The following is a 16523-nucleotide window of genomic DNA, read 5'->3' on the forward strand; positions in this document are numbered from 1 at the left end:
ATGCTGTATAATTTTGCTTTCTTGCATCATTTGCCACAATTAATTCATAATTCTGGATTCAGCTATATTCTTTTTTCTTGAATTAGAAATCCAAATGCAGAAAACTCTTTAACTTGCTGCACTATTTGGCATTAGAATTAATAGTGGCAAATAATGTCAGAAAGCAAGCTTATACAGCATTAGCTAAAAAAAAAAAAAACATTCCATCCTATCCATCATCTCCAATAATTCTTCTAGTTATTCCTTGAATTTATTCAAACTGTCTATTCCACAGCAACATATGGAAGCTTGTTCCAATAACCCACCAATTTGTTGAGAAAAAACTTCTGCCATCCTCCCTCAATTTGAATTTATACCCCTTCACATGCATAGTATAAGCAAGAGGAAGAATCTCATCAGCATTGACTTTACTCATGCCATTCAAAGGCTTAAACAACTTAATCAGATCACCTCACAGGTGCCTCCAAACCCTGCAATTTGCAGAAATGAAGCCTTTCTTTGTAAGAGCACCCGTTTGTTCCTCTCACCAATATCTTTGCCCTTCCTTGCATCCATTTCAGCAGCTCTACATCCTTCCTAAAATGAGGGCTCCATGCAAATTGCATAGACCTCTATGCAATACTCAAGATGTGGTGCAGTCATTGCCTTATAAAATGGGATAATCACCTACTTATCCCTGCAAGCAAAATTCCTGTATATCACATTGACAAAACCCTATGGGCTGTACTGGCAGCCTGTCTCAGAGCCCTCCATATCAGACTGCACAATTACCCTAGGTCCTATTACTTTTCCTGAGTGTAGTACAACACAGTTGAAAAGTTGGGAATAGTGTTATCCATGTGCAGTACCTAGTACAGTAGACTCTTGATTTTCAGGGATAGATGGTAAAAAGAAAATCCCGGATAATCGATTTCCTGGTTAATCCAAAACTACAGTAAGTCCCCGACACACGTAAGAGATGTGTTCCAGGACTTCTTACATAACTCGGGAATGACTAATAAAATACTGCTACTATACCGCATCATACCAAAATTACAAAAATCACATAATATCTTCGGAAGAAGATATTATGAAGATATTATGAGAAAAATATTTCACATAAGAAAGGAAGAAAAAACGCGTGTTATTGTATTCTAAAAACTGATATGTATTTCGTAGCCTTGGTTATTACAGTTGACTTCATTGGTGCCAATCTCCTAACTGCTTCTCGTATTCTGTCTTTGCCCTTTATTATTGCGTTCACCGTTGACACTGAAAAATTGCTTAGTCGGGAAAAACTGCTTCCCATATGCAGTACTTTACATTTGTCAATGTTAAACTTCAGTTGCCACCTCTGAGCCCATCTGCTCAAATGTTCTAGATCCTGTTGCAGCAGCATACTGTCATTAACAACCCTGCCGACCTTTGTATCATCTGCAAATTTGGACATTAAGCCTGACATACCATCATTGATATCATTGATGAATACAGAAAAAAACAATGGACCCAACACTGAACCCTGGTGGACTCCACTAATAACATTAGTCCACGAAGAGCAGTGTCCATTGATTACCACTCTCTGTCTTCTCCCACTCAAACATCTCTATATCCATAGCAGCAATTTGCCTCTAATGCCACCACACTGCTCCAATTTGTGCAGCAGTCTTCCATTGCAACAGTATCAAAAGCCTTCCTAAGATCCAAATATATGATATCAAAATTATTCTTTGCATCCAGTTCCTTTGTGACTACATCATAGTATCCAATCAAATTGGTCAGACAAGACTTCACCTTAACAAACCCATGCTGTATCCGAGCTATAACCGAAGCCTTTTCTAGATAATCCTGAAAGGCTTATTGAACCATTGCCTCCATTAATTTCCCTGGAAGAGAAGTTAAACTAACAGGTCTGTAATTACCTGTGTCTCCTCTTGATCCTCCTTTGTGGAATGGGGTCACATTTGCACATCTTCAGTCCATGGGTATCTCCCCTGAGTCCAAGGAAGCTCTCATAATTATGGCTAAGGGTTTGCTTACTTCCTTTGCCGCCTCCTTTAATATAACTGGATAGATTCCATCCACCCCAGGTGCCTTTTTTATGTTTATCTTCAACAATCTCTTCTCCACTTTACTCTCAGTTATTACAAGATTATCTAGCTTACTACCAAAGTTTAATACACCTCCGACATTCCCCTCCCTGAATAACTCCTCATGTGTGAATGTAGATGCAAAATATTCATTTAGTTTGATAGCTACCTGAGCAGGCTCATCAACAGTTGAACCACAGATAAAGTGGACCAATCTGATTACATAAGTAAAGAACTCTTTGCTGTTTTTCTTTCCACCCTTTGCCAAAGATTTCTTGTAATCTGCCTTTGCCTGCCTAACCTCCTTTGTGACTTGGTTAGAGACCAGTTTATATCTATCATAAGTTTCTGTGTCACCCATTAATTTTTATATATCCCATGCATTTTTTTTTCTCTGCACATGTCTAATTAGTTGTTATGAAAAGCCTAGTTCCCAAGATTAATTCTTTGAATGGTTCCCATTTTGAATTTGCTGCTGGTAACATCATCAGTTCGTCCCACCGTATAGAATTTAAATACTGTCTCAGACTACCATAGTTACCTTTAGGAAAGCAAAAACCCTTCCCTTTACCCCTGATGGTAGTTACCTCTTTGAGTAAATCCCACTGCAGCACAATGTAATCACTGCCACTTAGTGGTTCCTTTATCTGTAGATTTTTAATGCATGAATAATCACTACTGATAATCAGATCAAGAATATTACTCCCTCTAGTTGCCTCCCAAACATGCTGCTGTAGAAAACAATCATCCAATAAATCCACAAAAGCCTTGCTAGTGTGTGAATGACCAACCAACAAATTCCAGTCAATATCTGGGAAATTAAAAGCCCCCATTATAAGACACACTGATTTACTGGCCCACTCTATTTCTCTGCACAATTGCTCATTATACTCATCAGATTCATTACACACTACTCTCATTTTTCCTTCTTCCTACTCTCACCAAAAATACTCAACATTGCATTGTTCACCAACATCAATTGGATGCACTTCCTTAGATTTTATGTGTTTCTTAACTAACAGCATAACCCTCCTCCCTTCCTGTCCTGTCTATCCTTTCTGTACACATTGTACTCCCCAATTCCAATTCTGCACTGCTTATATCTGCGTGACATCACATCTCTGATATCCCAACAATATCTGCCTTTGATATCTTGACTAGCACTTCAAGCTCATCAAATTCATTAACTACACTCCTAGCACTGGTGTACATGCAAGTATACATGCACCTGTTTCTACTCTTAGCTATCCTAACACAGCCCATGTATTTACTTGTTCCACTATGACTCCCAGCAGTCCTGGAAATCTCCGTGCTTTCCAGGATGCTGCTCAATTGCATTTCAATAGAAGCAGTGCAAGAATCATTTTCACCTCTGCCAGTGGCTATTGTTAATCTATCAGTCTGTGTATCCCCCCCCCCAAGTTAGCAGTTTTCCAACCCACCTAACTCTGCCTCAATAGCATTAGCAAATATTCTTGCACCCTTTCTATTTAAGTGTATCCTATCCCTGTAGAAGCAGTCTCTCCTGTTAACAAGCACAGACTAGGCTGAGAAAAATTCTACCCCTTGAGCCTTGCACAATCGATCACTTTGTCTCTCCAGGGACAAAGTGATCGACAAGGCTCTCATCATATACTCCCTCCTATCATGTCTGGGCAGAATTGCAGACACTTTCAAATTCAACCCTAACTCATGGCTTTTTTTCAACATTGACCTGTACTTGTTAAGTAATTCTGCCGGTCTCCTACTCTTAATATCATTAGTGCCAACATGTAAAACAATATCACGCTTTTTGCCCTTAAAAGATGATATCTGCACAACATCATCAACCTTTGCCCCTGGCAGACATACCTTGCCATAAGATGGCAAACAGAACGTTCCAGTTTTGACAGAGATGAGCAAAAGTTGCAGCCAATAGCTTTGACAGAGATGAGCAAAAGTTGCAGCCAATAGCTTTGACAAGAGACCAAAATGCTCGATTACCATCTGAACAAGAAGCAAGTTTTATACTCTTATCCTGTTTGAAATCTAGTTTTGACTGATTAATAACTGCCTTACAATTGTTGTGAGCATTGGTATAGGCAGAAAATCAACCCGGAGATTTGGATATAAGTCAATTGCAACACACAAAATCCTTATCCTGAACAGCCTTCGCACATTCATTGAAAATCCAAGGTTTAGATAAATGATGAGATTTTAAGGTGGAATAAAGGATTTCATCCCTACAAGAATAATTTTACTGACATGATCTGCACATATGTTGACATCAGAATATTTGAAACAGTAATCCAACCAAGGAAAAGAACTCTTGCAGATCATCCCATTTTGCATTCTTGTAATGTGAAATAACACGAGGTTGAGAATGGCCACAAGAGAAAGGATCCATTGGAGAAGAGACCATCATTAAGTTGTGATCTGAGGTCCCTAGAGGACTACTCACCTCGACCATGTACCTAGAAGGATTGTTTGTGAGAAAAAGATCAAGCATGTTGGCTGCATGGTTAGGATTGTCTGGTATTTTGGTAGGTAAATGAACAATCCGTGCTAGGTCATTAGTAATTGCAAAGCCTCGGCATCCTGACCAGCTGAGTCTGTGCGACTAGAAAAAGGAAGCCAGCTGGAGATGAGAATGGCCAAGAGAGAAAGGCTCCATTGGAGAAGAGACCAATATATAGTCAAGTAAAGTATTATATCTGTTATTTAATGTTTATATCTATGTGCCTTCATTGATTATATTTATAATTCAATATTAATGTTTTATAATAATATTTGTGTTTTAATAGAAATCTGCTATTGTTAGGTTATTGACTAGATGTTATTTTATGTTTTCTGAAAACCCCTTTGGCCTTGCCTTTCAGTGTATGCATGGCTGGATATCTTTGTAAGTTAAGTGTCAAGCTACATAAAGCTATATAAATAAATATCTGTTTTATTGATGTGTGTATAACTTACAAAAACATCCATCCAGTCATTCATACCCTGAATGGCAAGGCCAAAGTAGTTTTCAAAAGACGTAAAATAATATCCAGTCAATTACATAACAATAGCAGATTCCTATTAAAACACAAATATTATTATAAAACGTAAATACAGTACCATTTGGTCAGTAGCACTTAGCACTCAACTAAAAATAAATAGCAGTATACGTTTGGGAAATGCCAACTATTCAAAGGGGAAGTGCCAGGAAACTCATTGTGAAGGGACTCCCAATATGAGATGCAGTATAATGCTACCTTGTATGCAAATGAACTACACTGCAACCTTGATATACCTTGCTTAGTTGTACAGTGTTTTCAGACATAATATGAGTCTGCTCATGTTCTAAGATCTGACATCCCCAACGTCACAAAAAATGCAGTGAAATTTGTTTTGTCACAAAATATTTGTGACAAAACAAATTTCACGATAGACTTTCTCCTCACCTCAATTAGAGATGCAATAAAAAATATACATCAATGAAACTTTAGTTGCATATGGGACACTCTCAAAACAACATTTTCCTCTGAGAGGGGAACTAGCTACCATATTTGTCAGTTGCGATATATGCAGTTCTAAGTTTTTGTAAACAACAACAAGTAGCATACTTTACAAGGAGGTGCCTCCGTAGCCAGGTGGGCAGGAGCAGCAGTGCGTAGCACACGCTTCTTAATTAGCCCAGGGTTCGAGCCCGTGACCACCAAATACAGAGGATGCGGAAAGGTCAGGGAATGACCACCGCATATCCCCGGAGCAATATGGCCTTAGTTGCTAATGCTCCTAAAATCCAAATAACAAACAAACAAACAAACTTTACAAGGATGAAATTACATTTAAAATGGCAAAACTGTTAAAGGCATAATACAAAGTATGCATGAATTAAAGAACAATTTGTATATTTTTATAAATTGCTGCTACTGACTGCAGTTAGTGTTTTCTATAATTATATTGCAGTACTGTAAAATTCACTTATGTTGTTTATAACCCAAAGTAGTACATCCTTGGTGAAAGTAGGCATCCCATAGTCTTTTTTAAGAACTTTACCCAACTTTATTACACTCAATGGAAATTTATTTCTGAGATAATAATTTTGACTTATGCAATGATTTCCAGGACTACCTTATGTAACTCAAGAGGTACCTGTTAGAAAAAAAAAAAAAAAGAATCTTTATTTTTTATACCCTTGAATATGATAACTTGGCTATGTAGCCTATGGTTATGTTGTTGAACTACTTGTTATTTCCTATTTATGCACCACACTATAAATCATATTCCCTGTAAACAAGTCTTATTTGGAAATGCGAGATCATTATAAGAAACTGACAATTTTTAAAGTGTTTTTTTTAATTATATGAAAGATTGCTGTTAATATTTTTTTAATTAAAGCATTATTAAAAAAATAACTACAGTAACGGTACATTTGCCATTTAAAATGCTTAACCTATTTCATTCACTGATGGCAAAATAGTAAAACTAAAAGAAAAAAAAGGAAAATGAAATTTGCTTATATACAAATGCTTGCTTAATAGGTCATTTTTAGTCACTGTATATTCACGTAAAAAATTTTGTGAAAAAAAATGGCTAAATTTTCTTTTTGGCTATTGTGTGCTTCACTTATAACACAGGTGTTAAAAGTTGTTCCTCCAACTCCCACATTGTATTGAAGTTGCAATGTATTTAAAATTAATTCTTACCTGTGTGTCTCCTGTATTTGGAAGAAATTTGGCACTGAAGATATTAGCACGGTGACCGGTTTGAACAGATGCAAGAATCTAAATGAGAAATAAATTTAATAATAAACATGATTATATATTTCTTAATACCATAAACATTCTCATAAATACAAAAAAATAAATAAATCTATAACTTCTATCAATCATAGCAATGCCAATGAAATGAAATATGCTAATAGTACAGCAACTATTATATGCATAACTAACAACCACTTAAAAATTATACCATAAATAGAAGATATGGCAGCATCTGAGGGGGAAAAAAATAATATATATATATATGTAATATAATTACATTAGTTTTATATTTATTTTATGGTAGATGCAGTTTATAAAAATATATTAATTTGTGCAAATAGTTGTAAGTATATATATATATAATTATTATTTGTCAGACGTGATTGCTTCATTATTTTTGATTATTTTTATTTAATTTTAAGGAATTTAATAAATATGACAGTACCAAAAAGAAAGTGTCGGCAATATTTTCCCAAGAATATTTAAGCTTAGGGTTTATTTCTACGCCAGGAAATGATACAATGCCTCTATGTCTCATCTGTGAAAAAACATTTACTAACGATGCTATGAAGCCATCAAAGATGAAAGAGCACATTGAAAGAATGCATCCTAATAAAAAAGAAAATAATTTAGAGTATTTTAAAATTTAAAAGAAATATTTCTTTTACATTCAAAAATGGGACCTAAGTCATTTTTAAATCATCCACTTCTAAAAATGTTGAAGGTGGAATGGAAGCATCTTACAACATATCACTTTTAATTGCAAAAGGAGGATATCCTCATACAGTTGGCAAAAAATTAATTTTACCTGCAGTAAGAGAGGTAATAAGTACTGTAATGAAGATAGACCCAGATCTAGTAATAAAAAATATTCCGCTGAGTAATAACACAGTGCAACGTCGCATCGATGAAATGGCCGAGGATATTAAAAAGTCTTTATTATTTGATCTACAAACAAATAAATTTGCCATTCAGTTACACGAGGCAACTTTTGGAAGAATAAGCATATTGATGATTTATGTTCGCTATTATAGCCCAAGAAAAGAAGAAATAACAGAAGAATTTCTTACTGCTGAGCAATTAGAGACTTACACGACAGGTGAAATTATTTTTGATTGTTTTGAAAAATTTTTAGACAAATATAAAATACCTATTTCCAATGTAATTGTGGTGGCTTATGATGGAGCACCTGCAATAATTGGCAAATATAGAGGATTTTTCTAGCTCATCTGAAGAAAAAAGTCCAGAACTTTCGAACAGTGCATTGTGTTTTGCACAGACAACATTTAGTTGCAAAAAAATTAATGACAAACTTCATGATGTTCTAGATTTGTGCATAAAAACTATAAATATTATAAAATCGAAATCTTTAAATTATCATCTTTTTGCACAATTGTGTGATAGCAATGACGAAATATATAATAATTTGTTGTTTCACTCAGATGTGCGCTGGCTGTCCAAAGGCAATTTTTTAACAGAGATTAGTTGAAATTTTTGATACAGTTGTAGAATTTCTCCTTCAAATTGATGAACTTATGGGAATGCAATTATTAGATTTAAAAAGGTATATATTTTACTTAGCAGATATGTTTTCCCAATTTAACAATATCCAAAATAAGTTACAAGGAAAAGATATTAATCTTATTCAAGCGCAGACAATTATTCTTGGGCTTCTTTCTAAAATTGATCTTTTTTTATCCACACTAAACCAATCAGATTTTCATTATTTTGAAAATTTAAGACAACTGTCTATTCTCAAAAAAGATAAAATTTCTGCTGATGATATACTGTTATATACCAATTATTTGAAAAAATTGAAGAAAGATATGAATGTTCACTTTAAAGATCTCGAAAACTTGGATGTACCATCGTGGACTGTTGAGCCATTTGAATGTGACATAACCAGAATAGATATTTCTTTACAAGAATTAATTGAAATTAGAGAAGATCTCGAATTAAAAGTTTTGTTCAAAACAAATGGATATGCAAAATTTTGGAATTCAAAAAATATACAGCAAAAATGCCCAGGATTAAAACATATATTTGAACCCCTATTGTTAGCCTTTCCGAGTTCTTATTTAGTGGAGGCAGGGTTTAGCCACCTGAATAATTTATTAAGAAAAAGTAGAAGTAGATTAAATATATCAGAACGCGGAGATTTACTAACAATATTAAGTAATTTTGAACCAAACATTTCAAACATTATATCTAAACATCAAGCCCAACCATTTCATTAATAATATAAATATGAAATTATTTTCTTTTGCTTATATATACTATTTGTACTATTGTTCATAAATATTTTTTTTACGTTTCCTATTTACTATTACTGACTTCATACTTGTATGTAATATTATTTTGTACAATAAATTATTGGAACATTTTACTTATTTCAATCAGTCGAACAAAATTTTATTAGAGCTAATATAATACACCACTAATTAAAAAATCCAAACGGTTATCATAATTATCTTGAAATTTTTAACAATATGTATTTTGGGTGCTATATAGAGGGAAATGCCCACTCTAAGAATCCTGTTTGTTTCCGTTGAAGATTAGGCATTAAAAATAGTCAAAACTTTTGTGTTGAAGACTAAAAAAAAAGTTTAAAATTCTACTCGTACATAGGTTGTCCTTCCATCTGAACAAAATCTAAATTTAACAGTTTATATAGTATACACATATCATTTTAGAGTTATAGTAATAATTAAGTTTTAAAGAGGGGTTGATGGAAATTTTTTTTTTCTTATAAGGGGTCGATGCTTGAAAAAGGTTGGGAACCCCTGCTTTAGTTCATTAGTGCTTGTTTTACAACAAACTTGTCAATAAAGACCATCAGATACCATTATGGGTAACAATATGAAACCGAAGGAAACAATTCATTGTCAATTACTGAGAAATGTACAAATATTGCCAAAGCTTGACTGTGGTGAGGAAATTAACTAAGAACTATGCTACAGAAGCAAAAAAGAAAAACAGCTTAAATTTTAAGTTTATTATGGGAAATGAAAATGCAATTGTATCATTATTAAATTAAACTTAGGAACCACCAGAACCAAAAAATAAGTACAACAAATTAATAAATGCTGTAAACACTTTTGCTGCCAGCTTTTTCAACCACATGTTTTGACCAGAGATTGAAAACCATGGGATTAAGTCAATCTGGATTGGAAAGGGCAGAAACATTTTTTTGGCTTTCTTCTCACTATAACTGAATAAATTAGCCCCTAATGAAGGTTGCTTGACAAAAATATCCAGTTTTTCTTCTGTCAAACTGGAAGGAAAAGTTCTAAAAGTAGGGTGGCTTCCCGTCCAAGTGGATTAAAATCGAAACCTGCATATTTGCATTCAAGAAGCATAGAACATGTTAATTGTATTATAGGTAAGGCAAGGTGCTATTCTGCTCCTGTAAACCTAACTGCCCTAAATATCAAAATAAAGCAAATAATAATAAATAAAATAAGATATAAATTAGAAAATAAAAGGACCAAAGCAGCACTCACCTTCAGAGGAGCGAACACAAAGCTCCTCACCCAAAGAGACACATGCCCACACACACACACACAAAGAATGAGCACAACTAAAATAACACAACAAAAAGAAACAAAATACACACAAGCATTATAAGGGACAACAGCACCTACAAACTCTGAAAAGAGGTTGTGTTTCAATCACCAACTGTTATCCTGCCCAAATATTAGTGGATCCCCTACACATTAAGAGTTACAAAAACCAACTAAACATAAAAAATATGCTATATCACTGCTCTCTTTAGAATAAATCAGAAAACATAATAAACAAAATGCATATTTAGATCAACTCCTACAATCAATGAATCCAAAACATCTAAATATGCAACTCAAAATTAGCATTAACAGTGGTATATGATACACGAAAGCAACCTCATATGGCTTCAACTCAAAAAAAGCACTTCCCATTTCACCCTTTTTAGAACATCATCATCCAATCCCTTTCCCACTGAACTGCTGGTGTTCATATATTTATTATTTATTTTATTTTTTTTTTTTTTTCATATAATATTAGCAGCAGCAAAATGATACAAGGAAATAAGTATACACAGAATCATCAAGAAAAAAAAATAATAATAAAAAAATATATATATATACCCACCATATCTAAACATCACATCCAACAATTTGTCTAATCCTTCTTTAAATTTATTCAAACTACCCATTCACACAGCACCAAATGGAAGTTTGTTCCAACAATCACTCTCTAACTGAAAGCAAATTTTCACACATCTATTCTGCAACCATCATTTTTCAATTTAAAAATATGTCCCCTTATGTGTACCAAGAAAGAAATAAGGAAACCATCAGCACTTAGTTTACTCAATCCATTTAAAGCTTAAACATTTTAATCGGGCCTCCTTGCAGCTGCCTCGTTTCCAGACAATGCAATTTGCAAAACTAGTCTTTTTAGGTAAGAGAATCTCTAACTAACTTAGCTGCCTCATTTCTAGGCGATGCAATTTGCAAAACTAGTCTTTCTTGGTAAGAGAATCTCTAACTAACTTTTTCCTCTTCTCTGCACCCATACCTTGCAGAACTATCCTTCCTAAAATGAAGCTTTCAGACCCATATGCAGAACTCAAGATGCAACTTAACTGCTGCCATATACAATGGGATAATTACCTTAGCAACAATACTTAGTGTAACCTTTCTGTAGTCCTATTGAAATGGCAATTACTTTTAAATCACCACATATCTGCCACCTAAGATGATGTTCTCCATGTTTGTGTATGTTTCTTTTTTGTGAACAGCATATGCAAGAGTTACTGAAGGCAGCATGTTTCCATTGTGTAATAACATAGCCTTAAGGTTAACTTAAAAATATCTATAAAAGTTGGCATTCTTCAGGAACATGCCTCATGTTCATTGCTGCAATTAGACCATCAACATTGTTACAAACAGTGATTTCACCTTCTGTTTGATAGAATTTATCAGTCTTTATTTGGAGTATGAAATGTTTTCATTTTCACAGAACGATCTAGAAGATTCCACTGTTGTAGCCTTGAGGCCAAAAGCTCTGCCCTATTCTTTGGCAGTTCGAGATCCCTAATGAGGTCATTAATCTCACTTTCTGTGATCTTATGTGGTTCAGAAGGAAAAAGGTTTGGACAAAATGGTGGATCTCTCAACGTAGACAGCTGCTGTACTTCTTTGTGTATATCTATCAAGTTGATGTTCATCAGTGTGTTCATCAGAGTTTACAGAAAAAAAGATTCAGGAATAGGTAGTATTTCACCGTGAGGCATGGGACAAATTGCAGATGGTATATTTGAGTACATCACTGTGTGACATACCCAGATATACCATCATCGTCATCCCTTTTCTAATAGGAGGCACCATACAGTCTGTGACATGATTTGTTGGCTCCCCCATATCATGGGCACTGCGAAAGGCATAAAACATCCCTTTTGATTCACCCATGTGTTGAGTTTTGATGAACAGGTAGTGCAGCATATGTGCGGAACCCAGTCCTTGTCCTCTACATTACACCCAAAGCACAAATAATAGGCCTTTTTTATGGCTCGAGTTAAGGGACGCTTTCTTGAAGCTAACATGACTTCTCCACATATGTAACAGAAGTCATCCAGACTATTCACACAATTATGGGGCATATTAATCTTACAGGACACAAATACTGTGCAAAAAGTAGGAATCTCACAGAGAGCAACTGTTAACTGAGAACAAATCACCCAGTAACTAGCCATATTCGAGGATTATTGCAAGAGTTGAAGACGCATTTGAGGCAACAACTTATCACATGATGCAGAGCAGGCGACAGTTGCCAACCACGTGATAAGAGCATGGTGGTACTATTGCTGCGGTGTTACCATGCATTTTGCTGAGAGTCATAGTTGATGATGTCCAGTAACTCGCTAATACAAGAAATTGTAAATCAAAACATGAGCTAATTGAGAAATTTTAATATGATTTTTGTGTTCAGCAGCAAGAAATTAGTCAAGATTGGGTATTTTTGTTTTCATAACATTTTTTGTGTTGATCGGTGTTTCATGCCAATAAAAACACAGGTTGCAACCACATCACTTCATTCCTGTTTTTTGTGTTGTTCAGTGGGATAGCCACATATCCAGTACTCAGGATGGCAAGTCATTATCGTTTAGATGATTCTTTAAGATGGCAGGCCACTGGACGACTTGAATCTAGGCAGTCTCAGGTGGAGGTGGCATGTTGGCTTAATGTGCCATGCAGTGTCATCTTGGGACTATGAAAACTGTTTCAGAAGACAGGAACCATTACAAGAAGGGAGATGGCCAAGGGCTATGTCAACCAGAAAAGACCACTATCTGGTTCTAACAACAAGATAGAACCCTACGATGTCCTGTCATCAACTGTCTTGAGGTTGCTGTGACCACAGGTGAAAACATTTGCAACTGGACTGTGTTAAGAAGGCTCAATTCAAGTGGACTCTACACAAGGAAGCCAATGGTTTGTATCCCATTACCCCAAACGACTGCAGAGCTCATCAAAACTGGTGCCATGAACATGTGACTTGGAGCCCTAACAAATGGGATTCAGTTCTATTCTCTGATGAGTCCCGTTTTAGCCTACAAACAGATTCTAGATGTTATTTCTTTTGGACAACATCAGAGAAAGGGACACTTACGGTGGAGGCAGTGTTCTTGTGGGGGTGGAATAATGATCAACAGCTGCACCCCCCCTTCATGTTTTTGTTAGGGGTGCCGTAACTGTGCAGAGGTACCAAGAACAGATCCTTGGATGCTATGCCGACCGGGCTAGCCGGGTGGGTAAAGTGCCTGCCTGCCTGGCAACCCAAAGGTCGCGGGTTCGAATCCCGCCTCGGGCTTGGATCAAAGTAGAAAATGGAAAAACCTTGGGAGGTGCAATATGGCCACAGAAGCCTATGCATCAACAACTACCAAATAAAATAAAAAAAATTTTTTTTTAAATTTAATGCTATTTGCGACTTTTTAGGGGTGCAGTTGGCCTAGATTTTCTTTTCATGCATGACAACACCACTGCACAGAGCTCAAATGGTAGAGGAATATCTTGAAGTTGAAGATATCAAACAACTGCCATGGCCTGCACAATCACCAGACTTAAATCTGATGAAATATGTGTGGAACAATGCACACTGAGACCACTTTTTTTTTTTTTTTCTTTTTTTTATGAAAACCCCAATAATGAGAGGTATTAGAACCTATAACACTTGGTAACACTTGGTACCGTGCATGGGTTGGGGGTTGAGAAGATAAAAGAAGATATCTGTTGATATTAGACTTGAACTTTTGTAGACTGTAATTTTCAGGAAATACGTATGATGGAAGGTTGTTCCAGAAAACGGTAGTTGAATGAATAAAAGGGGAAGATGAAAAGTTGGTTCTGTGAGTTTGAAGATGGACAATAAATGGATGCTGGATGGTGACGGCACATGTTCGGACTGTTTTGAAAGAGAGAGTGGGAATTATAAGAAGCCAATTCCGAAGAACAGTGCCCATGGAAGTATCTGTAGAAAGGCATGCAGCAGAAACAGTACATCTATGAAACAGCGAGTGGAGAGATGAGTCATTAAGTAACCTAACTGCCCTCTTCTAAATGGAATCTAGAAGTCTGAGAGAGGTTTTGAGGGCACCGCCCCAGATGTGGGAACAATATTCCATGGTAGGGCAGATTTGCAATTTGTACAGAGTGAATAGCTGTTTAGAAGAAAAGTAATGCTGAGATCAAAAGAGAAAACCAAGTTTTTTTAGATGCAGAGGAAGCAATATTTGTAATGTGCTTGTGCCAAGAGAGATTAGAAGTCAGCATAATCCTCAAAACATATATATCATTTTGCCTAGAAATCGGAGTATCACCAAAGATAAGCATAGGAGCTGAAGAATCCTTTTTTGCAAGATATAAGGCAGGACAAAGTTTTGGAAGGATTGAAATCAACTATGTTGTCTTTTCCCCAATGGAGAATTACCTAGAGATTGGCATTTAAGGAATTGGTATGGATATTCGAGAAGTTGAAGCTGATTGAGAAGGGCAAGATTTCTCAAAATGAGTAGTAGATTGCAATGAGCTATCATTGGCAAAACTATGGATAGGATTTCCAGTCAATGGAAGGTCATTAATATACAAGAGGAAAAGAGTGGGTGGAAAGAACTGAACCTTGGGGGACACGGCATTAGTGAAGAAGTTAGAAGACAGAAGGCCATCTACCATCACCCTCAGTGAGCAGTCAGAGAGAAAACGGGATAATTAATTACAAAAAACAGTTGACAAACCATAAGATGGAAGCTTGTTTAGAAGACCTTTATGCTAAACACTATCAAAAGCCTTTGAGATCAACAGAAACTGCTTGTGTTTCACCAAACTTTTCCATTAAATTTGTCCATAAATAGGTAAAATAAGCCAGAATATCACCAGTGGATCGACACTGATGGAATCCATACTGGCGATGGTTGATCAGATGGAAGGATTCTAGGTAGTTTAAGAGTTGGCAGTTAACTGATTTCTCCCTTACTTTAGAAAGAGTAGAAGTAATTGCAATGGGACGATAATCGGATTAGAGGTATTTGTCACCCTTTTTAGGAACTGGCTGGTATGAGCAAATTTCCAAGTAGAAGGAAAAACACCTTTGGAATAAGAAAGTGAAAAAAGGCGGCAAAGAACAGGAGTAAGTTCAGGAGCACAGGTTTTGAGAACAAGTGGAGAAATACCATCAAGACCTGGAGCTTTCTTATCATCAAGATTCATCAAAATCTTTCTGACATCCCTTTGTCAGAAGACCACAGGAAGCATTGAATAGAGCATTTTGGAAATGGTGGGAGGTGTTTTACCAAGATCATTAATACATGAGTTGGAAGAAAAATGGGATGCTAACAGGTCAGCTTTATTTTTGGCTGAAGTGACAATAGAACCATCTGGTTTTGACAGAGGTGGGAGCAGAGATGGGCAAAAGTTGCAGCCGATAGCTTTGGCAAGAGATCAGAATGCTCAACTACCATTCAGGCAAAAAGCAAGTTTTCTACTCTTAGTCTGTTCAAAAATGTAGTTTGTTCTGATTAATAACTGCTTTACAATTGTTGCGAGCTTTGGTGTAGGCAGAAAATGAAAATGTAGAATTGGAAACAAGCCAATTACGATATGCAATGTTCTTCTCTTGAACAGCCTTTGCAGATTAATTGGAAAAATTAGATTAAGGACGAGATTTTAAAGTGGAGTGTGGAATAAAGAATTCCATTCTTACAAGAATAATTTCACTGACACGATCTGAGCAAACGTTGACATCAGAAGTTTTGAAAAAATAATCCGATGTCCCATTTTGCATTCTTGTAATGCCAAACAACACGAGGTTGGGAATAGCCATAAGATAAAGGTTCCATTGGAGAAGAGACAATCACCAAGTTGTGATCTGAGTTGCCTAAAGGATCACTCACTTCGACTGTGTACTTAGAAGGGTTGCTTGTGAGAAAAAGATCAAGTGTGTTGGCTGTATGGTTACGATTGTCCGGTATTCTGTTAGGTAAATGATCAATTTGTTTGAGAGGTCATTAGTAATTGCAAAAGCCTCAGCATCTCGACCAGCTGGGTCTGTGTGACTAGAGAATGGAAGCCAGCAGGAGTTGTGAACATTAAAATCACCAAGGAAAATTACCTCACTATTAAGAAAGTTGGACTGGAGAAAGTCAAGTTGCAAAGAGAGGAAGTGAAAGAGCTTCAAGTGATTAGTGGAG

At 35.9% G+C, this 16523-nt stretch overlaps 1 protein-coding gene across 2 annotated transcripts in view; it reads right to left on the reverse strand.

Annotated features, from left to right (window-relative positions):
* Positions 1-16523, reverse strand: part of LOC150081523 (DDB1- and CUL4-associated factor 6-like) — a 328354-nt gene that overhangs the window by 281545 nt on the left and 30286 nt on the right. For both annotated transcript variants that reach the window (XM_090380016.1, XM_090380015.1), the window contains exon 4: positions 6737-6814. In XM_090380016.1, coding sequence (XP_090236142.1) covers positions 6737-6814 — 78 coding nt within the window. The remainder of the gene's footprint in view (positions 1-6736; positions 6815-16523) is intronic.

The sequence above is a fragment of the Mastigoproctus giganteus genome, chromosome 8 (assembly GCF_048544385.1).
Source record: "Mastigoproctus giganteus isolate SK-2022 chromosome 8, ASM4854438v1, whole genome shotgun sequence".
NCBI classification, from domain to species: domain Eukaryota; kingdom Metazoa; phylum Arthropoda; class Arachnida; order Uropygi; family Thelyphonidae; genus Mastigoproctus; species Mastigoproctus giganteus.